This window comes from Octopus bimaculoides, chromosome 8 (assembly GCF_001194135.2).
Source record: "Octopus bimaculoides isolate UCB-OBI-ISO-001 chromosome 8, ASM119413v2, whole genome shotgun sequence".
NCBI lineage: Eukaryota > Metazoa > Mollusca > Cephalopoda > Octopoda > Octopodidae > Octopus > Octopus bimaculoides.
In genome coordinates, this window is record NC_068988.1 from 72,770,759 (window position 1) to 72,795,010 (window position 24,252).

General features: G+C 34.6%; 1 protein-coding gene across 1 annotated transcript in view; it reads left to right on the forward strand.

Moving 5' to 3' along the window:
* LOC106875674 (inner centromere protein A) overlaps positions 1-24,252 on the forward strand; it is a 55,875-nt gene that overhangs the window by 23,409 nt on the left and 8,214 nt on the right. The window contains exons 5-14 of the mRNA XM_014923915.2: positions 4,083-4,678; positions 7,621-7,783; positions 8,188-8,254; positions 9,681-9,696; positions 11,465-11,528; positions 14,075-14,212; positions 18,700-18,809; positions 19,109-19,276; positions 21,486-21,561; positions 22,515-22,729. Coding sequence (XP_014779401.1) covers positions 4,083-4,678; positions 7,621-7,783; positions 8,188-8,254; positions 9,681-9,696; positions 11,465-11,528; positions 14,075-14,212; positions 18,700-18,809; positions 19,109-19,276; positions 21,486-21,561; positions 22,515-22,729 — 1,613 coding nt within the window. The remainder of the gene's footprint in view (positions 1-4,082; positions 4,679-7,620; positions 7,784-8,187; positions 8,255-9,680; positions 9,697-11,464; positions 11,529-14,074; positions 14,213-18,699; positions 18,810-19,108; positions 19,277-21,485; positions 21,562-22,514; positions 22,730-24,252) is intronic.

Sequence of the window (24,252 nt, forward strand, 5' to 3'; positions counted from 1 at the left end):
TTTTCAAATTAAGGTTGACAATATTGAGTGTCATGTTAATTCTTTTGATATCAATCCACCTGAGACCACTCTTGTTTTTATGATATAAACTTATTAAAACTTGCCATCAAAATTTCATGTTATTTTGTTCCAAACACCAGCTTAATAATGACTGTTATTTTACTAAATTCTTCATTCTTTTAAAATTTGAAACAAAGGCTGAGTATTCCAACCGAAATATAACAAAGCTCATTGTAGAGTTTCTGGAGCAATTTTATAAATACATAAACGATTTTTTGTGCAAGACACTTTATTTCACATTGCTCCAGTTCACTCAGCTGTAGAGATGAATTGTGACATCATTGGTGCTTAGCTTTATCAGCCTTAGCCTTTCTCTTGGATAACATTGGTGGTGTGGAGAGGAAAGGCTGGTTTGCATGGGTGACTGCTGGTCTTCCATAAATAACCTTGCTGGGACTTGTGCCTCAGAAGGAAACTTTCTAGGTGCAGCCCTATGGTCGTATATGACCGAAGGAGGTCTTTACTCTTTTTCTTTAAGATTTATATACTGCCTTAAAAGGATACTAGTTCACACACACACATTTAATAGAAGTTTTACCAAATGCTTGATTATATCCACAATTAGCAACATTTTAATCGAATTTATACTTGTTTTTTTTTTTCTTACCATGTGACATGATGTTATCAAGATCATTCTTACTGTTTTTGAGTTTCGTTCATCTGAAATTTAGAAATTATTTCAAACTGTTGAATGAAATCCGTGCATAATGCATTAAGTTTCAGATCACCTGACTAGATATTTTAATGCTTTTACACAAAGTTCATCTGTGAGTTTCATTTAAATCATATCATTTCAACTTTGTAGTTTAGTTCAAATAAAAAAAAGTTGACTCAAGTGATTTTTGAAAATAACCTTGAATAGATTTGGTTAAATTTTAATGTTGTGAATCTACTGAAAGCAGTTGTTAATTTCTTTTGGTGACAAATTTATGCTAAAGTTCATTGTTTAAAAATACAAGGTTTGGGTTTGTTTTTTTTTGTTTTTTTAATCATTAATGTCTAGAATATTCTTTCTCCTTTCTGTTGTAGCAAAACATTGTAGCCAAGCTTCTTGCTATTTCTTTGTGTGAGGGTTTGTTATTTACCAGTGTTAAATGCCATTGTTGTATCACCAGTCTGTTTATCTAAATGGTCATGGTCACATGCTTCCTTTTACATTCAGCAGTTTTATTCAACTAAAACATTAAATAATTACATCAGCCACATATAGACCTAGTCATGTACAATCACACAAACACATGGCACTATAACAATGATATCATGCTCATGTTACGCTAAGTTCCTCTTATATTTTAACCATGATACAAAATAGATTTCTTTTGACTGGCCATAAGGCCAACTTCTCTTGTGCATTATTTAAATTACAGTAGTGGGGTCAGTAAGAACAAGTGTATTGAAATAGTTATTATAGAAGATTAACAGCGTGTTGAGACTAGATATTTTACATATATCCTGATATATCTAATATCTATCTTTCATGAAAATTTCAAGTGAATGGAATAAATATTTCATAAGTTATGAGGAAATAAACAAGCAATCTTCCAAATTGCACTGGCCAAAAGTTAAGGGTCACTTAGAAAAATTAACTACTAACCGAGGTATTTGTTGTTTAGAAGACTGTTAATGGACTAACAGTTACTTCTTATGATCTTCCATTATTAGAACATTCAACTGTCAACATGGTGGCTTGTGAGAGACAACTGGTGTCCTGTGATGAAAAACAAAGGATTGTGTACTTTTACCGAGAGGTCAAGTCAAATTCTGTGATAGCAACCACTGTAGGAAGGTCTAGAAGTGTTGTGCAACGAATTGTAGCTTGTTTTAAGTCAAAAGGATCGACAGATGCTAAACCCCAAACTGGTAGACCTCGTAAAAACTTACCAAGACAGGATCGTATGATGGTTAGAATGTCACTGAAGGATAGGTTTAAGAGTGTTGAGATATCCCACGAGTTTAGCTCCACTTCCAATGTCAACATATTGCGCAAAATAGTTTCTCAGAGGTTATGAGGTTCTGGGTTGCTTGCTCGGGCACCGGCAAAGAAACCTCTGATCTTCAAGAAGAATCAAAGAGCCCATCTTCGTTTCACTCATGAACATGTCGTTTGCACAGAAGAACAACGGTCGCAGGTTCATTTTAGCGATGAATTGAAGTTTAATGTGATTGGTTCCAATGGTGGGATGTATGTCCAATGAAGAAGTGGCAAAAGAAGACAGTGTAATGGTATGGGGAGTGATCTTTGCAGCTGGTCCTTGTCCTACAAGGGACTGTCAGTGTTGAAATCTACAGGCAGATTCTGAGACAACATGCCCTTCTACATCTCTGATCCTCATCAGTTCAACCTCTTATCTTCGTGCAGGACAACACTCCCTGTCACACTGTGAAGAGTCAGATTTTTTGAGTGACAAACGGGTTGATCTCATGGACTGGCCACCTCAAAGTCCCAATCTCAACCCTATAGAAAACGTTTGGAAGATTATTGGAGATGGTGTGCAAAGGAGAAATCCAAAGAACCAAGATGAACTCTAGGAATTATTGAAAAACGAATGGAACACTATTACTCCATTTTACAAGAAAATTAATTCAGTCCTGTGGTAACGGATGTCAGGAAGTCATTGATAGTAAAGGGATGTTCACAAAATATAAATAGTAAGGGTTCTTTTTTGTTCTTGTTCCATTTTTCAGTGTTTTTGTAAGTGACCCTTAACTTTTGGCTGTTGCAGTTTGGAAGATTATTTGTTTATTTCCTCATAACTTACGAAATATTTATTCCATTCACTTGAAATTTTCACAAAAGATAGATATTACATATATCTAAATATGGGTAAAATATCTAGTCTCAACGTTTTGTTAATCTTTTATAATAAATATTTCAATACACTTGTTCTTACTGACCCTTATATTATGGCCATTACTGTATATGAAAGGAATGGAAAGTAATCTTGTCATTAGTTGACCTCTAAATATAGAGATATGCATAAATAAAATAATAGATTTGTGTTGGTTTCACTAATAACTTTCAGTTGTTTAGTCAATTGAACTATCTGCTCATTGAAGTAACAGCTAAGTGAACATTCCACAAATATCTGTACTCTTAACATATTTCTAAGTTGGGATTAGTGTGACAAGGCTAGACCTTTAAATTACAGGTGCAATCCATTTGATAGGCTTCCGCAGTTTCCATCCTCCTAATTTCACTCTCGGGTCTTTAGTTGACCTTTGGATAATTACTGCAAGACAATTACAGTGTTTGTGCTAACTTCCATTCTTCAGTATGTTACATTTTTGTAGTATTGTTTTGATTGGCAACTTCAAACCATTGCACCTAGGCAGTCAAGAGGCAGGTAATGGTGTTCACTACCACAACATCAGTAGCAGAGAACTACTGATCTAATGCTGGGTTTAATTTAATCAGCTGCACTTTTTCCCAAAATTTTTAATTTTGTATTTATGTTAGAAATCATTAGTATTTGTAAAACTAGGTATGATGATATTGTTTCTCTATACGATTGAGTCACATAACCAGTAAATATTTCTTTTTAAAAATATAAGGGAGAAAAGGAACAGTCATTGGATGTATAAAATCTGCTTGTGCTTAGACAAATTTGATTAAAGTGAAACTGGAGAAAAACCGATGTTTGATGCTAAAAAACATCCCACTTCCATATTTTTTTTCTACATCTTTCTGTTACACAGGACTATATTATCCAATCTCTCCAATTTTTGAAGGTGTTAGGGTGTGATTTGCTTCTAGTTTAAGATATTGAGCAACCAAATAACAATTCCCTTGTTGGGTGTTGTTGCAACAAATGTTCTAATGACATGATTCTCTTCCTAATTTTAACCAGTTTGTCAGTCAAGCAAACTAGGGAAAATGAGCTATGTGTTTTGCTTAGAAGGCACACTATAATGATTATTGATAACATGAATTGAACCACTTAGTAAATGATTGATTGTTGAGCTCTTACTCATATTTAATTTTATGTTTTTGTTTAAATTTAACCTTAAATTTATCTGTCTAGGACTCAAAAACTGAGAACAATCCTATCACCAATGCAACTGAAGTATCTCCAAACAATAGCGTGGCTTCAAAGGTTGAGTGTGAAAAGCAAGTTTCTCCATTGAATAGTGAACACAGGGTTGACAATAGCAGCTATGTAATAGAAAGGGAAAATCCCTCATCAGATATCCCAAACATTGATGATGCACAAATTTGTGAGGATACTTCAAAGACTGATAAATCTAAAAATGGTGAAGATATTCCAAAGACTGATGAATCTCAAAATTGTCGGGATATTGCCAAGACTGATGAATCTCAAAATTCTGAAGTCATCCCAAAGATCGATCAATCTCAAAATAGTCAGGATACTGTTCCAATTAAAAATACTGAAAAGGCAAACTCTGATTCTGGATTACCGAGTGATACTAAAAGCTCTAGCAGTAACTCTGAAGTATCAACTCCAGCTGAACAATCCTCATCTTCAGTGGAAGTTCCACAGGCTTCAAGTCCTGAAAGGCCCCGCACCAGAACCAGGCAGATGCAACGGCAAGCTAAAGCCACTGCTGCTGCACTTAATGACGATAATCAGACTTCTGATGTTTCTAGGCCATGTACAAGGTAAGTGCAATCTACTACTTAGGGTTGTATATTGTTCAGAGTACAAAAAAATGTTCTTCAGTTTAATGTTAACATTAATTAAATTTCTGATTTAATTTGCTCACTCGTTTCATTGATGGTTATAATATGACTCAGCATGGTTTGACTAGTTATTTGTGCATGTTGTATGAAGTTAACATTGGCCTGTATAAACAGCAAGAGTTTATGGTACAGGTCATAGCTGACTATAAATTTTTTTTTTTTCTCAAGAAATTGAACTGTATAACTTTGAGGCTTCTGCAGTTTCTGGAGTTTGTTAAATAAATAGTTTTGATAAAATGAAAACTTTAATATACTAGTATGATTTTTAAAAAGAAATTAAGCGATTTTATTGGTACAGCTGTTTAGAATGCTATAAGCCTTACAATAATAACTATGTGATTACTGCTATTTCTAGCACACTAAACGTAGTTGGATTACTTTGAAGTTTGTTTAAATTAGAGATCTATTACAACTATGATAAATTACTGAAAGAAATATTTACTAAGCAAGTGTGGTATGTGTAATGTCAGTGTGAATACACGACACTGTAAGCTCCCTGAGAGAAAAGTTGGACTTAAGAAACATTAGATGTGGTGTGCAAGAGAGACGACTGCACTGGTATGGTCATGTGTTGTGTATGGATGAGGACAGCTGTGTGAAAAAGTGTTACACCCTAGCTGTAGAGGGAACCTGGGATGAGGTGGTGAAGCACGACTTTCGAACATTGGGCCTCACCAAGGCAATGACAAGTGACCGAGACCTTTGGAGATATGCTGTGCTTCAGAAGACCCGGCAAGCCAAGTGAGACCATAACTGGCCTATGCCAGTGTAGCATAACCAGCTCATTTAAGAGTACCCTTAATAAACTGCACTTGCGAAGATCTGTTGAGGCAAGTGAAATCATTGTCGTGACTGATGACAGTACTGCCTGATTGGCACCCATGCCAGTGGCACGTAAAAAGCACCATTCGAGTGTGGTCATTGCCAGTGCCGCTTGACTGGCCCTCGTATCACCGGCACATAAAAAGCACCCGCTACACTCTCGGAGTGGTTGGCGTTAGGAAGGGTGTCCAGCTGTAGAAACTTTGCCAGATCGGATTGGAGCCTGGTACAGCCTTCTGGCTTGCCAGCCCCCAGTCTGTCCAACCCATGCTAGCATGGAAAGCGGGTGTTAAACGATGATGATAATGAATATTTCAAGTTCACAAATTTATATATTTGGTACAAGATAGTTTTTAATGAGCTTTTATTTATATTGAATTTTTCATTTCATGTTTATTTCATTCATTGTTTACAATGTCATCTCCTCCTCTTCCTCTCTCTTTTTCTCTCTCACACATACAGTCTCTCTGATATAAGCATACACTCCAGGTTTGATTTCATTATTACACAAATATCACAGAATTTTGCAATTCATCATAGGGTGTCCAAAAAATATACAACTGGACAAGAACATTTAGCAGCAAAGGCACAACGGCAGAGAAAGACAGGCAACTGAATCGGATAAAACCAGGGCAAAGCAACTGAACAAATGTCTGAATATGTACATAGATGTAGAGATGATTCTGTTTCTGCTACACATGACCAACTGGTTAGGGTATCTCAAGAGGAGAATATTCTACTTCAAAATAAGATCCTGAGTCAGTTCAAATTAGGAAGAATTCTGTTAAAGGATTAACAATGAAAGCCAGTTTCGATGATTTTCAAAAGCAGGCTGTCCTGTCTATTATACAGCCACATGATGCAAGGAGTCTCTTTGACAATGTTTGTTCATACTACAAAGCTTACAGATGGGCTGCTGAATTGAAATCTATATGTTGCTTTGAGGGGATGGTAAAAGTTGACAAACTGCTTCCTTCTCCATAGTTGGACTACTTTGATGTTTGTAAAAAAAAAGAGATTATGACTGAAAAAATAATGAAAGCAATATAAGTGAGCACTATTATACAAAGAAGTAATTGGTTGTAAAATATCATTTATTAGAATTGGGTATCAAATGTGAAAATATCAAGTGGCTAGCAGAAAACTGCCCGGAGGGCAGTCTTTCTGCTAGCGGTTTCCATGGCTAGATGCCCTTCCTAACACCAACCACTTTACAGGTACTTGGTGTGTTTTTTATGACATACTAGTGAGGTTACTGTGCAGCCTCTAGGACTAAGATTCTCTCCAACAAAGTGGAGTAAAGTACAGAGGGAAGTGGCTTTATGGTTGGGAAGTAAGCTTCTTAACTATACAACCATACACACACACAGAGTAAGAAAGAGAAAGAGAAACAAACATACATAGACATATATTTAAACACATCAACTTTTCCCCTGATTCGTTTTCACTGCTGATCACACACACACACACACAACACTCCTGTTTATTAATGATTTATAATGAAGTTAGTGTTTGAGCTTCTCATTAAAGCTTTTAAGTCATGAGACTATAGGCTATTAAATTGAGTTTTTTCTCTCCATTGCAGAGACTGATAACTCCATTTTGTTTGCTTAGTTTTTATAAAGTTGAAGGCCTAGTATCACTGATTTAACATCACGTGGTTTTTGAAAAATTTTTGGAGAGTTGCAGGCACTCAGAACTGACCGTTTCCTACAGATGTTCAGGCTGGGCATCAACTATATTGATCTTGAAAAAAGACGCCTTTTGTTTTTGTATACTCTAAAGCTGTGTGGTTATATTTTAGATGTTAAGTGCAAAGAATTCAGAGCTATAAGTCAGATTGGAAATTGTTTGTACAGGATTTATAAATTTAATGAAAACCTATTACTCTGATAAATATGTTGAGACAGATCTCAAGCTTTTTACATAAGTGCTTACTCAATTATTTTGTTATGAGGTTTAAATAGATTAGAAAATATTTACTCAGTTGTTACTTTCTGACATGTGAAATGCATAAACAACAACAACTATATTTTCAGAAGTCGCGCACGCAAACGGACAAGTGAAGAAGTAGAAAATGCTTTTACAACTGACACAAAACGATATTGTGCAGAGGAAATGAAAGAGTCCAGCAAGAAAAATGTTTCATCTCAAGAAGTTGAGGAAGATGCTGATTGTGAGGACTCTGAAGATGAAAGTGAAGTAAGTTTTATTTCTGTGAAGTTTAGTTTCAACAAAATGATATAGAAGATGGTGGGGTGGAGGCAATTAGAGAAAATTGGTGAAAAAACTATTGCTTTCATATAGCATTGTTAATTTGTGTTATAAAAATATAACTTTCTATTTTATCAAATTTTGATTTGGTAACATTAGGTGAATTTTGTTTTGCCAACAATACTATAGTTCGAATATTTAGCTAGTTATATTTTTATTACTTGGATTACTAAATTCATGAAGCTGAGCATGCTTTTTAGAGAAGTCATTTTAAAAATTTTAATTTAAATTTTAGTAAAAGGAAGTGAAGCATTATATCAAATATTTGCATTGAACTTGCTAAACTGTTTGCATTCATCCATTACTTGACTCTTTTTAATTTTATTTTATAGTCCAAAATCAAATCCTTAATTAATGAATACACTACCCCATCAAATTTATCTACTCCTAAACATAACGGTAAGTTTCATATGCTTTTATTTCATATTCCAAAAGTCAGCTAAATAACATTTTCATGTTTACTTAAACTATTCAGTGTAGCAGCTAAAATTTCTCTAAACAAACATTTAGCTATTTTTAAAATGAATATCAGTGAGTCCTAAATTTTAGTATTCTGTGGTTGAAGCTAATTGTGCAAAATCATATGATCTTTATAATATGCTACACTTTTTCATTATTTTGGCATACTACATTCATAAAGCAGTACTACAAACATGTAATGTATAGGTACAAAATGCATGTATAAAATGACAAATATTTACTTCATGTATTAGTATGGTAAACAAGCTTTTGTTTCTCCTGAAGTATCCATCTGTGGGTTATCATTTAACAGCTATCTTTCATGTTGGCTTGTGTTGCATATTTCAGCAAGATCCAACAAGTCAACAGGCTGCTGGATGTCATCCACTTCACAAAATGTACTGAATGCTTTTTTATTTTTCTTCTTTTTGATGGCACCAACACTAATGAGGTCACCATGTAACTCGAAAGACCGAAGAGCTTCCTTGACTTAAGTTCTTTAGTTTTTTAGGAGAGAGAGAGGGTGGGTAGCTTTATATTAGGTATTGGGAGTTAAAGTATGAAAGAAGGGACAAGAATAGGTTTCTTGCTACAGAGGACATACACGGCTACCTCATAATATACAATAGTGGGTAGGAGTAATCAGTGTGAAGCTGGAGAGATAAAGATAGTTGTGATGTTGTGTGTCTGTATGTGTGAGTGTGTACTCTCAAAGTAAAAGAAGACGAATAGAAGAGGGAACAGACCAGAAAGAGTGGGTGGGTAGAGGTGTGTAAAGAGTGAGAGGTGGAATTGGGGTGGGGAGTGAAGTTTGTAAATAATGAACAAGGATGGAGTGGTGGTCCATGGTGAATATGAGTTGGATGAAAGGTAGGGGAGAGGAAGTGATGGCTGTCAGCATTTGTCCTTCCTACTGAAATCCCTATTTTGTTGGGAATATATGTCTTGTACAGTGTGATGTTTCCAGTAATTACTGTGCTATAGTATAATTGATTGGAGTAGCTTAGAAAAATATTCATTTCTGTTATTATGTTGTTAAACTAACAAAGACTTTTTTTTAACCTTCACAAATCTGGTGACGGGGTATGTAACACATCTGTATCTTTATGATCTAAAAACAAAGGGTTGTTGCATTGCTTGTGATGGAAACTATGCCCTTCATTTAGGGGAAGAGTTACCCTACCAACATGTACAATTCAAACAGTATGTCATTTGATAAAAAAAACTTATGCCCACTTTTGATCCAGCACTCATAAGTAATCGTTTTAAAGCCAATGTAGATAATTTTTTAAAAAATTTCTCAGTAATCTGTTGATAAGATTATTTTATTTGCATTTTAATGTTGTTTATTATTGTTTTTAAACAGAACTTCACAGTTTCCTGTAAGTATTTTCTAATTTCTGCATTATTTTCTGTCTATAATTTAGTTTTTAACCATAGTGAACTATAGGTATTAACAGTTGATGAAATGTTTATTGTTGCAGAACTAACTTTTGTTCTTCATTTGGATGTGCACTGTTTTCCATTTATAGATTTCCATGCACAAAGATCATGTACTACTGTTGTTTGTAGTCATATTTTCCTTCTGCAGTTTGCTCAGTCTTTATTAATACTAATATCAGTAGTGTTAACCCTTCCTTTACTGTACTACTAGTTTACAAGCGTTCCAGTTGATCCTATCAATGGAACTGCTTGTTCATGGAATTAATGGAAGACCCTGCTTATGGAATTAACATGCAAGTGGCTAAGCACTCCACATTCACGCATATCCTTAATGTAGTTTTCAAGGAGATTCAGCATGACAGAATGTGGCAAGACTTGCCCTTTGAAATACAGGTACTACTCATTTTTGCCAGCTGACTGAACTAAAGCAGTGAAATAAAAACGTCTTGTTGAATGACACAACACACCACCAGGGGTCAAACTCACAACCTTACAATCGTGAGCCAAATGCCCCAAGTACTAAGCTACATGTTATTAATTTACCTATTCATATATAAATCAAAATATTGATGTAAAACTCAATACTGATTTAGTAATAACACAAATTCATTCAATAAACAATTGCTATGCTCCGTCTTTTTTTTCTTTTCTTTCCTTGATAACATTTTAAATCTTATAAGCTTCAGATTTAGTAATAGTAACTCAAAATTTAAATGTTTTGGGATGCAGCAGTAAATAAAATATGCATCAAGTATAGCATGTGGTACACTTAGAACTAGATGTATCAATTTAGAAATACATAAGCAATTGTCAAGACATCAGTGTAGAAAGCAGTGCTTTTCAGAAAGATAATCATGGAGTGAATATTTTTCTCCAAATTTCTCTTTCAAATTATCAGAAGAAACAGTACCTAATCAAATTTCCTCACTGATCACTCCTTTTGTTTACTCAAATTCATATGTTCCTTAGAATAATGTCAGGAACTAATCACTATGGAAAATGTAAACAAAGGAAAAGTAACAGGGTGAACAAAATGAAATTTTATCATATAATAGTTGTATGTTTCACAGGGTGAACAAATGATGACATTTTATCATATAAGTTGTATAAGCTATATAATATATTGTATAATAGTTGTATAAGCTATATAATATGAGGTTAATAGCTTATTTTATTTGTTTAAGAAATATTTATATTTCAAAATTTACCTGTACCTGCCTACAATTCAAGTAGTTATGAGACAAAAAAAATTGTGAATTTAAACACATATAGTAAAGAAAGGATTAAACCAAATTATGAATGTTATTGTATATCATACTTTATACCTGCCTAACATCTGTTTAGAAGAGATGGAACTTTTTTTCTTCAGAAGAAGCTATTATTATTCAGAACACCTGTTTTTCAGTTAAACATGTGATATTCAAATTTACTATGATCCAAATTTATCTACTTTATATCAATAATGTGTTGTTACTCGGCTTCAGTTCTGCCCTGATCAAGCAGATTTATGATTAAAGGTGACTAGCTTATCTTTTTGTATATTAGACTACTTTGCTCAAGGCAAATGACTCTGTGGCTTGCTGCAGTCTCTATTTTCTGCATGCCAGCTTACAACATTAGACATTAAAGCTACTACATTAGTTGAAAAAAGTTAATTCTCTAAATTTACAAATGATTTGTTTCTTTTTTTAAAATTCCCATGTCTAGTTTGAACTCCAGTTATTCCTTGGCCAATAGGAGCTTTAATCGAAATAATTACAGCTTAAGCAAGGTAAGATATAGTCCATGCTATTGCCATAGAGTGGCAACTTGTTTAGTTGATTTACTTATATGGCAATCTCTAAAGTTTTTATTTTGAATACCATTGTCTTTTGTCTTTCATATGTTGATCATTTAATTATGGTATTATCTGTTGTCATTTAGAATACACTTTAATAGGAAAAAAAAGGAAAATGTTGTTTTCCAAACATTTTTTTAAGTGCCAAGTTTGTTAAAATTATCTACAAAAGTAAAGCAATGTTTAGTAATACGAGGTCTGATCAAAAGGTATCAGGACTTGTGCTATCAAAAGAAAACTACAACACACATCAGTTTGGCATTTAATCTCCCCAGAAATACTTCTGAAGTATTGTTTCTATTGACGGAAGTATTATTGGGATAACAGGCAGCAACCTCATCACATTCTCTTGGATTTCCTCAATGCCTTGAAATTTACGATAATAGCCATGGACCCAAGATTCATCACCTGTTATGACTGTTTTCACAAAGATTTCATTTTCCTTGCACAATCAAGGAGATTCTGCTCAACTGAAACTCAATCTTCTTTTTGAGACAACCATACTCTGCACATTTAACTTCCAAACACTACTATAAATAATGAGAGTGAGAACATTATTACTTAGTGTATATGTACAACCAAGTTCAAGGTCAATACAGCTTCATTCTGCATAATTTAGCTCCATTACTATAGCAATAGTGCCAATACTTTTTGGTCAAATCTCAGAGTAATTTTGACATCTGTTTTAGGTGCTGTACTCATGGCCTTTTTTAGTTTTTGAGACTGGTGAGATTTGGTGTTATTAATGTTCCATTTGAAATGGTACAAACCGACAACTACAGAGAGAGAATTCCAGGGAGACAACATTCTGTGGTGGAAAGACTGGATATAGGGCTGGAATAGGGAATAAATACAGGGGAAAAATGAATGTTAGGGATGCCTGTGTGGAGATGGCACAACACCAGCCAGTTCCAAAGAACAGAGGCCATTGTAGTAGTGGTGGAAAAAATAAAGCAGAGGCAGCACTTTTATGGACCAGAAGTTGGGGCGTTTGTGAGTAACTTCATGTCAATCACTCAATTGACTTTGTTTGGCTGTGTGTGTGTGTACATGCATACATCACTTAGTAGTTGTTGGAAAATGAAGTATTTTCTGACTTTCAATAAGAGCACCAGTTTCCAGTTTTTGAGATGCAATTTTTACTATACATTATTTACGTTAGACGGATGTTTGTCCTCTTGTTTGTTGTTACCACGTTTCATCTGATTTACTCTCCAGCCTCCGTCAGGTGTCCTGGTGGAATTTTGAACCCAACCCTGGGTTCTCATTCCTAAGGTACTTTTTGCTGATGTTGTTGTTATTTATTCAAGGCACATATTTGGGCTTATAAACCTAATATTTTTGTATTCTTCTTTAATACCAGTTCCATGTAGGATGAAGTTAAAATAATAGAGAACACCACTGGAAAATACGAAAACTAAAAGAGGCAGCCCATATGCTAGGACACAATAACCTCCTAAGCAGACCTAGTGCAGATATGGGAATAGCAAATGGGAACTGGTATTAAGGATACAAAGATATTAGGTTTATAAGCCCAAATATTCACTCTATAATTGCCCATGGGCATATAGTGTAATGGTTAAGAGCACGGGCTACTAACCCCAAGATTGCAAGTTCAATTCCAGGCAGTGCCTTGAATAAATATTAATAATAATAATAATATCAGCACAAAAATACTTTAGGAATGAGAACCCAGTGTTGGGTTCAAAATTCCATAGGACACCTGATGAAGGCTGGAGAGTAAATCAGCCAAAGCTTTGTGATAACAACAAGCAAGATGAGGACACATATCTGTCCAATGTAAATAATGTACAGAATTTCTCATTTCAAAAATATAGAACCGTACAGTCTTTACTATGTTGAGTATGTACATTCTTCAGGAGATATTCTTGGCATTTGAAATATCACAGTGGTTCTAATTGTATGCTATTAATGGTGGAGGATAAAATAATGTTTTCTTGTGTACAGCAATTGACATATTGCTAAAATAGGTTGAGGTTTTGGATGTAAGAATTCAAGGACAAAATTGAACCCTGGGGTTGATCAGAGAGTGATCCGTGAACATGATGGATCATTGATTTCCTGTCAGATTACACTATGGAAAATAGGTGGAGCAGCCCTTCAGTAGACTAATTTGACACAAGATTCATGTACTAAGCAATCAAATTATTTACTGATATTGAAGTCAACGACAAAGAAAAGTAGGTCTCATAGAAGTAACCTGAAATAACATAGGTTTGACTCAGAACCAAATGTAAATTATGTATTTAAGACACCAGTAGCTGGCTGGTTAACCTTTCAAACAGCACAACAAAAAAACAAGATTGGGTGAAAGGTTGATTTGTAAATAGTGTTTACTCTCTTCAGTTTCTATTTTATATATCACTCTTTCTTAGATGTTATATTTGATATATATTTATGATTACTTACCATCAGTTTTTCTGGATGCAAATAAATTTAATATCAAATTTTCGTTTCAGTTTGTACAAAATGGCACATTGACAGGTTCTGCTCAGAAGAATAATACTCACTCTCGACTTAGAATGTTATCAAATTTTGGTAACTTCAAATCTTTTCTTAAGAAAACTGCAACTCCAATTAAAGCCGTAACTTCACAGGTAATTTTGCTGCTTCTCTCTCTCTCTCAGCACACACACACACACATATAAAATATATGTCTATATACACACACTGAAAAGTGAAGCTTCAAACTAAACACTTAATTTTTTAGACTATTGATCTTAGAGACAAACACATTTTCATTATTTACATTTACGCATTTTTTTGATCAGTTTGGTCCTTGTCTTTCTCCTGTATACAAACATAGTACCCTGTACATATCCAGAAATCAGAACTATTGAAATGGGATAGAATTTCAATTGAAATGGTATAGAAGCTCCAAAACTTTATAAATGCAATTCTTTAGAAGCATCATATTTTAAAACCATATTAAATGTCATTGGAGGTAACAACTTCCATTCCACTGAATTTATTATCACATTTTGTGATGTTACTGATTCCAGAAATCCTCGTGGATGAAGTTGCTACAGAACTTTCAGTGAACAATACAGTTAATAATTGGTTTCTTTGTTGCTGTATTGTGTGTCTTGCTATGCAGCACATCATTGACTAGAACAAGGTTTGGATTTCATGTAGTCAGTGGCTAGCATATAACCTCACTACTTTTATATCTCTATTTATTTATTGTCACTGGAATGAGCTGAAGATTTCTGTAGCATGAAACTATATTCACTGACATCTGTCTGTCATCATTTTACATGTTTTTGTTTTGTTTTTCTTGCATTGGATGGGCAAATTCTACCTGTTTCACATCCTTTTGTTACACATATCAACAGACAAAATTTCCACACTTTGTTATTCTTTAGTTGTTATGGTTGGATGCCCATCATATCACCAACCACTTCACAGTATAGGCTGGGTACAGTTTATTGTGCCATGCACATTAGTCCTCTTCTATTCTAGATCTTTTTTTTTTTTAATTACGACCCTCTAATGCAGGTTATACATTTACGTTTACTTGGTTAACTTTACTACAGCTGAGAAACCATAGCTTTCATGATTTAGGGATGTAGGATACAACTAGTCAGGCTGTGAAAGCACATTTAACTTGTTTCACCAAAATATTGATAATTTTATTTTTTTGTCAGCTAAATAAATTCAAACTCTGATAAATATCACAGAATAAGTTGATAATTTTTTTCTGGAGGATAATCTTGCCTAAGGATTGAATAACTGCAAGAAGGATGGAAACCATCAGCATTAGCCAAACTTTTTCTTTTGTTTTTTATGAACAGCAAAATAATTTTTTAATAAATTCATAAATACAGCAAATTTTAAAATTTCAAAGTACTAATGTAGCATTTTTCAAACTTTTTTTACTGCAATTCACAGCAAGAACCACATTGCAACCCATTATACCCATGTGTAATAAATCAAAGACAAATTCTATTCACCAGGTTCATTTATTTAGCATCGACAGTTTATATGTATATTTTTTTATATTCTGCACAGATCAGAATTGTATGTATCTATTTGTAGGAATGTAAAAATATTTTTAGAAAAATAAATTTAAGGGAAATTCCGACACAAAGATAAATAATATTTGAAAAAAAAATGTCATTTAATGAGATTGATGTGCTTGTTTGTTCATAAGTACCTGATTCCAGTTGGAAACAGGAAGACAATGCTACACACATATCAGGTGCAGTGTTGAGCCTGTTTCTGTCCTTTGTCTTTGAGTTAATGTTGAAAATCCCAGTTCACACAAGTAGTTGCAAAAGCAATGATAATAGAATAGCCTTTTTACTCAGTAGTGGAAATTCCAAAATGAGCACAAATTTAATTTCTCAAAACCATTCTTAAGTGTGAAGGAACAACTAAGATGCAGCAATTCATCTTCATCATCATCGTCGTTTAACGTCCACTTTCCATGCTAGCATGGGTTGGACGATTTGACTGAGGACTGGTGAAACCAGATGGCTACACCAGGCTCCAGTCTGATTTGGCAGAGTTTCTACAGCTGGATGCCCTTCCTAACGCCTACCACTCTGAGAGTGTAGTGGGTGCTTTTACGTGCCACCGGCACGAAGGCCAGTCAGGTGGTACTGGCAATGGCCACGCTCAAAATGTTGTATTTTATGTGCCACCCGCACAAGAGCCAGTCCAGGGGCACTAGCAACAATCTCGCTCGAAAGTCCTTACACATGCCACGGGCACAAGTGCCATCACAATTTCGCTTTCACTTGCCCCAACAGGTCTTCGCAAGCTGAGTTTCGTGTCCAATGAAGGAGACGACATTGGCATGGGTGCCAGTCGTCGAATTTAGTTCGATTTCCATTTCACTTGCCTCAACAGGTCTTCCTCTTCAGGTAACAAGTTTAACTCAATTATTGATTCAGAACTTTGGAAAGCAAATGGATTTTTTATCTAAAGGCTTTTCTTCACTGGTTCAAATATCTCTTCAGGGAAATATTTATCAAAGCTTTGAAATAGGAAAGTAAGATGTGACAAAATCTCTAGTTTTAATCCTCTTAATATGTCATCATTGACAATGTTCTCAGCAGTGTATTGTAACAATGTTGGGAACATATAATAGGTGGGATGATCACTTTTACGTCTTCTTTGCCATAGACTCAACATTTTCTGAAACCCTTCAATATGTTGAAATATATTGCCACTTTTTCTTTGAAGTTTCATGATTAAATCATTAAGAATGCCAAAAATATCAGTTAAGTAAGCCAGTTTAGTAACCCAAACGTCATTCTCAAAAAGTTGTACCGAGGGATTATTTCTTTTTACCAAAATCATGTGAAGCTCAGTTCTAAGTTCATACACCCTGCTAAGTACTTTGCCTCATGACAATCAACAAACCTTTGTGTGATACAGTAAGTGGGTGTATTGGGATCCAATCTCTGAACAGAATATTTCAAATATTCTACTCTTTAGTGAGCTCCCTTTGATGAAATCTACAATCTTAACTGCACTTTTCAGTACGTCCTTAAGATTATCTTTAAGTTTCTTTGATATCAGAGCTTGTTGGTGTATAAAACAGTGATTCCAAATTGCATTGTTATCGGCTGCATCTAAAAATCTTTTAATAACACAACTATTTTTTCCAGTCATATTTGCTGCACTATCACATGTAATCCTTTTGCAGTTTTTCAAGTTTAATTTATACTGCCCAAAAAGACACTCTTCTAATGCAGCAAATACATCTGCACCAGTTGTATACAATGTCAAATTTAGACAGTGCAGCAAGTCTTCCAGCACATTATTTTGCCACACGAATCTGACATAAACTAAAAGCGTAGCACAATTTGCAATAAGCATTTCTTCTAAATGCTCCTTCTAAATTGAACAAATTCACCATGATATTGTATTATCACTGACAGGTATTACTGCTAATTTGTTGGTAACTTTTTTCATCAAGCATAGTATGCACAATATCCAAACATCAGGGAAGAATAACCTTTTCAGCTAATGTATGCGGTTGTCTTTCTTTTGCTACATGATATGCAATTAGATATGATGACAATAAGGCTTTCTCATTAACAGTTGTAAAGTGACAAAAAACTTTTACTGGTGACTGTAAATCTTGTTTCTTTCTTTGAAAAAATATTCCAGAGGTTTATTTGAAAGTTTGTTGTGCTGTTTTTCTAAGTGTCTTTTTAGTCTTAAAGACTTCAAACTCTCTTTAGCAAGAACATCATTACAGATCAAACACTGAGGCCTGTTGTTTCCATTAGAATCTACTCAGTTCATAAAACCATATTGCAAGTATTCTTCACTATAAAGTTTTGTTACTTTCATCTTATTGTCTCAAAAGAAGTCAACGTTCGCTTGCTAATATCATCATCTTTAACATCGTTCGTGGAAGATGCATTTCCAGATGTATTTGTTAATGTTGATGCTCCTGTTCCTTCATCGTTCTTCTTTTTCCGAATGATATAACGACCCATCATTGGGGGGAGGGGGTTCTGAAATATATATATGTATCAAAGATAAGAAGACTAAAAATAGTGAAACATCGTATCCTTTTATTGGGAACTGATATTTCAGGACAGGGGCATCTCATAAAATATAAAAAGGATAAGTACAAAACTTTATGAAATATGACTAAATATAGAAAAAAATAAAGGTAAACACTAACAAATGCCCATCATCCATGTGGGGTTACTCCTCCTAATTTCCAAATTTTGATTATATTATCCCCATTCAAACTTAATATATCAAAAACCTTTATAAAAGACTGACCGACAAATAGACAGATACAAAATTTAAAAGCATATCTAATAGAAGCACTCGGGAGAACATATCTCTGCCTACCTGGAACGGATCATGGTCTTTTGACGAACAAGACAGATAAACTTAGTGAAAAAAAATTAAATATAATACAAGCTTAACTTATTTATATTCTGCACTTTGCACCCACTTCAGTTTTTTTTTTGTGCCTTTTTTGTTGTTACTCATTTTATTTATCTCGCAACCCACTGATGGGCCAGGACCCACAGTTTGAAAAACACTGTTCTAATGTATTTTACCTTGTTGAATTGGACCTGTTTATAATTGTATCCCTTTTCTCTAGGAAATAATTGAACTAAAAAAGCGTGAATTAGAAAACAAGGAGCGTAAAGAAAAAGAGAGGATGATGAAGCGAGAAGAAATCCAGCGGCTCAAGTTGGATGAACAGAAAAGGTGGGCAGAATTGAAGTTGAATATAATGCAATTGATATAGTTGTAGCAGTATCCCAAAACATCAGTTGATGTCTCCCTCAAAAGCCAGATGATAAACTATCAAAGATATGTTCTGTGTCAGTTTCTCTGAAGTTAGGATGTATTCAAAATAAAATGTAAAGAACATTTGTTACTTCCTTAGTATTCCTTAGTATTTGGAGCTTTCACATCCTTAGAGGCGTTTAAAACAAGTGTTTTATTGGTAACATTGCTTGCTACACTGAGTCTTATTGGTCTCCATAATGTACTTTGTATTCCAGAAAACGAGAGGAGCGTATGCGAAAGGTTGCTGAAACTCGTGAAATAAAAAAGATTCAAGAACAAGCCCAGAAGGACAAGAAGACCAAAAGACTTGAAGAAAAATTAAATACCACTGACCGTATGCGAGAGGAAAAGTTGCGAGAAGATAGAGAAAAAGTGCGCCTTAGGTAAACTAATTTTTCTATTACACACCCATATTTTCAAATGTAGTCTTTTTTATTTGTCCTAAAATGTATTGTGAAATTGCTATACAAATTTCTTAAATTCATTTTTCCATCTTAGCATCTATCATAATTTACCATTATATATATATATATATTCTAGTGATTGCCTGCATGATTATCTATCCTTTCTGCTACCCAAAATTTTGCTGCAAATATTTTTAATTATCATGTATCTTACAATAATCAGTCCTTTCATACCCATTATATAGAAATATATTATATATATATATACATATATATATACATATATATATACATATATATATATATATATATATATAATGTGTGTGTAATATATATCTGCTTGGCCTAATATTCCTAATGACTTGCAAAGCAACCCATTTTCTCTGCTTGATCACAACTATATCACAAATAACTACATCACCTAGGACACGCATGCACGCACACACACACACACACACACTCTCTCTCTCTCTCTCTCCCTCTCTCTCTCGCCCTCTCTCTCTCTCTCTCCCTCCCTCTCTCTCTCCCTCTCTCAAAAGTCATCCATTGACTCACAACTTATTGTCCAACATCAAGTGTTCCTCTCAATTTGCTTTTAAATCTGATTCCAACAGCACAAATGCATTTTCTTTCTAGCCATTAACCTTCAGGTTACTTAAAGTACAAGGTCATAGAACTGTCCCTATGACTCTCCACTTCAATTTTTGTTCATTCATAACAATGTTGCTTCTCTGATCACCTGATATGTTTTAGAAGAGTTATTTTACCATTCTAAGCATTGCTTTTCCATCATCAATCCTGTCTGTACAGCTTCCATTTTCTATTTTTGTCATCATCAACTTCTGTTTTCCATGTTGGCATGGGTTGGACAGTTTGACCAAAGTTGGCAAGCTAGAGAGCTGCACCAGGTTCCAGTCTGATTTGGCTTGGTTTCTACAGCTAGATGCCCTTCCTTATGCCAACCATTTGACTGTGTGCTGGGTGTTTTTAACATGGCACTGCACAAGTGTTTTTATGTGGCACTGGCATAGGACTTTCGCAGGCCAATCCTCTTTACCAAGAGGAGTGGCCTTAACACTTCTGCTGTGGAAGACATATTTTCTTGAGTACAGCAAGGTGCCAGGTATCTTGATCCTTTGTCATCTCATCTGAAAGGTTCAGCGTCCAGAGGTCATCCTTCAGTACTTCCACATGTTCCATCTACTTTGAGAGATTAGCACTTTATGGAGTTGTTAGCATCCATCCACATCACATACCAGCACATTCTTCTCTCTTAAAGTCTATGAACTTCAGAGAGAGAGAGTGTGTGTGTGTGTGTTTATATTTCAAGTGATGCAATTTTTTGTGCAGTCTTCTCTCTTGCACACTGCATCTAATTCCTCTTATACCTAACTTCTCTCAATACGCTACCACTCTATTGAACATGCACACTTACATTATACATCCAGCAGAGCATACTAGTCTCATTCCTCTCTAGCCTTCACATGTCCTCTGCATTCAAGGTCCATGTCTCACTACCATGTTGAACTACTGTTTATATACATGCATCATATAATCTTCCTTTCACTTGGAGAGAGAAACCTTTGGTTGTCAGCAGAGGTATCTGTAGTTTCTATGGCTCCTGTGCATCTTCTGCATACAAACACTACATTCTGTGTTGTGTGTGTTTTATATATATATATATATATATATATACATACACACAGGCGCAGGAGTGGCTGTGTGGTAAGTAGCTTGCTTACCAACCACATGGTTCCGGGTTCAGTCCCACTGTGTGGCACCTTGGGCAAGTGTCTTCTACTATAGCCTCAGGCCGACCAAAGCCTTGTGAGTGGATTTGGAAGACGGAAACTGACAGAAGCCCATCGTATGTATGTATATATATGTGTCTGTGTTTGTCCCCCCCAACATCGCTTGACAACCGATGCTGGTGTGTTTACGTCCCCGTAACTTAGCGGTTCGGCAAAAGTGAACGATAGAATAAGTACTAGGCTTAGAAAGAATAAGTCCTGGGGTCGATTTGCTCGACTAAAGGTGGTGTTCCAGCATGGCCGCAGTCAAATGACTGAAACAATTAAAAGAGTAAAGAGTATATATATCTTTTTTTTGTTGTTTTATTATTCAATATTTAGTTTGTTACTGACACATCTTTTTATCGATGGTTTAAATGAATGTCTCCTATTTATAGATTAAAGAAACAGCAAGAAGCTGAGGAAAGAAGGAAAATGGAAGAGAAAGAAAGAAATCGGAAAAGGAAAGAGCAAGTGAGTATTCTGGGCCTTTTTTTCCTTTTTGTTCAGGGATGGAGTAAAGATTCATCTACATTTGAAATAATGCAGTTTATTATGGAATTAAGTCTATGAAACAATACTTGGAGTGAAAATAGATTGTTTATATTTCAGTAATTACTGGGAGCAAATTTCTTTGATTCCAGTTCACATTGCACATCCAATGAATCATATTCAGTGATTGCAAAATATACCAGAGTTAAGATAGTAAGAAAGTAAATAGTTATCTGATAGACATTGACAAATGTGTATACAATTCAGTTGATAGCTATAAGCTAGAATATAAATAGGGCAGAGGTTGACCAAACAAGAATCTCAAATTTTATAAATAAAATGTGCTAGAATACCAATTTATGATGATGAAAAATATTATTTTAACAATTACCACCACAGATACCAAAATTATGAATATCCATATAGATATTTACTTCAGTTTAAACTCCTTTTATCTGATCATTTCTGCCCACATTTCATACCATTTTCATGAACATGTTGGCCCTTACCTATCTAATACATATTCTTGAAAAATTTCGATTAAAATTATATATTGATGATAAAATTCACTTTTATTTCTTCCTCTGAAGTTATAATTTGTAATAAATGAATAATAGTGAAGTAATTGTTCCTAAAATTTAGGCAGCAATTTTGAGGGAAGGGTTAGTCGATACTATCAACATTGTACATGACCAGCAAGTAATTCTGTCAAGCCTGAAGGGATGAAAAGCAAAATTGATTTTGGCAGGATTTGAACTCAGGAAGTCAAGAGCTGGAAGAAACACCACAAGGCATTTTTTACCAATGCTCTAACAATTCCACTAATCTGCCACCTTTTATAATGTTATTGATTTTCTCCGGTTCCATTTGGGTTTTTGCTGAAGCATATTTTTGAACTTCTTCCAAAGCTAAAAATTTAATTGTTTTCAAACCAGGAAGAAGAACAAATGCGACAGCAATCCATTCTCCAGAGGAAGAAGGAATTTGAAGAACAAGAGAGGTTGAAAAAGGCTGCTGAAGAGAAACGTAAGGTTGAAGAACAAAGAGAAAGGAAATTGGAGGCTGAAAAAGATAAGCTCATTGATTTAGAGAAACGAAAACGTTTTGAAGAAGAACGAGAAAAAGAAAGACTTCGCTTTAAAGCAGAAAGGTTTTACGTCTTTATTGATTTCTTTACTCTTTGGTCACATTACATCATATTTATTGCTTTTTTTCCGTGCTGATATTACTTCATAATAAAATTCTCATGTTGTCTTCAACTGAATTTTAGTTTCCAAAATCCCTGTCTAATTAGTTCAGTCAACATTTTTCTTAGATTACCATCAACTGTTAATATAGGGACAGTTATAGGGACTCAGCATGTTTTTATTTGATGACTTTCTTTGCTCATCTGTATTTTCTATTTGCACTCTATTTTCACACCCGTTGAGTTAAATATAGTTCATTCTATAGATACTGTGTATCTTCTGATGCCACTGCCCAGCCTCACTTTTATGAAACATTACACTTCCAACAGGCATCAGTCATTCTATGCAGAAAGAATAAAAATTTACTAGATGGATGAAAGTTATGAGTACATGGATGATTAGGAAATAGACGTACTGAAAATTAGTTACGGATTCATAAATATTTCAATTAAATAAACTCATGCTCTTTATATATCTAGATTGACAAGTGTAACATTTCATAAACAGAACATGCATTAAAGAAGTTCAAAGATCAACAAAAAATTGGCAAAATAGTGTAGACCAATGTCCACAATAATCCTTTCCCCTGTAATCCCTTTGTAATGTTACAAGACAAAATTACACTGATTTGTTTATGCATTGTAGTTGATTGTGTTTGAAATTGAAGAAGGAAAATATTTGATAACCCTTTTTCATCATCATTTAACATCCTCCTTTCATGCTGGCATAGGTTGGACATTTTGACAGGGGCTCGCAAGTCAGAAGACTGCACCAAGCTCTACTGTCTGCTTTGCCATGATTTCTACAGCTAGTACCAGTAAATTACAAGATAAGACCCTCTCAACTATGGTGGGGAGTAGTATTAACCCGTTTGTTACTAACCTGGCCATAGCCGGGCAAAAACTTTTTTGGTTCATAAGACCAACCCGGCTGAGAGTACCCATTGTTATATTTGAGAGTACCCAAATGTATATTTGAACCCAAATCTCGTTAGTACATTCGTTAAAACACCTGATTTCACTTTGCAAACAGTTGAGTTATTGTGTCCGACATTGTATGGCGTGATATTTGAACTCAGTGAATTTTGGAAGATTTTTTTCCACATTTTTTGCGGCGTTAATTTTTTTCAACTTTGAAGATGGAAAGGAGTTTCGTGCTATCAAGCAGTGATTCCGAATTTGAAGGTTTTTCAACAGAAGATATAGAGATATCGAAGAAAAGAATGAATGAGCTACAAAAGCACGTGGTGAACAATAATAAATCGGATATTTCTGTATCCGAAACTGAAAGCAGCGACGGCAACAGCTAGGATGATTTTACACCAGAATGGAGTAAAGATTTTAAAAATATTTTTATTAACAATTTTTCTGAGGAGACAGGGTCTACCCATAGTCTTTCTCAGGAAGCGAAACCTTTAGACTTCTTTTTCATGCTTGTTTGAAATGATTACTGCGGAAACAAACCGTTACGCAGAATGTAAACAAAC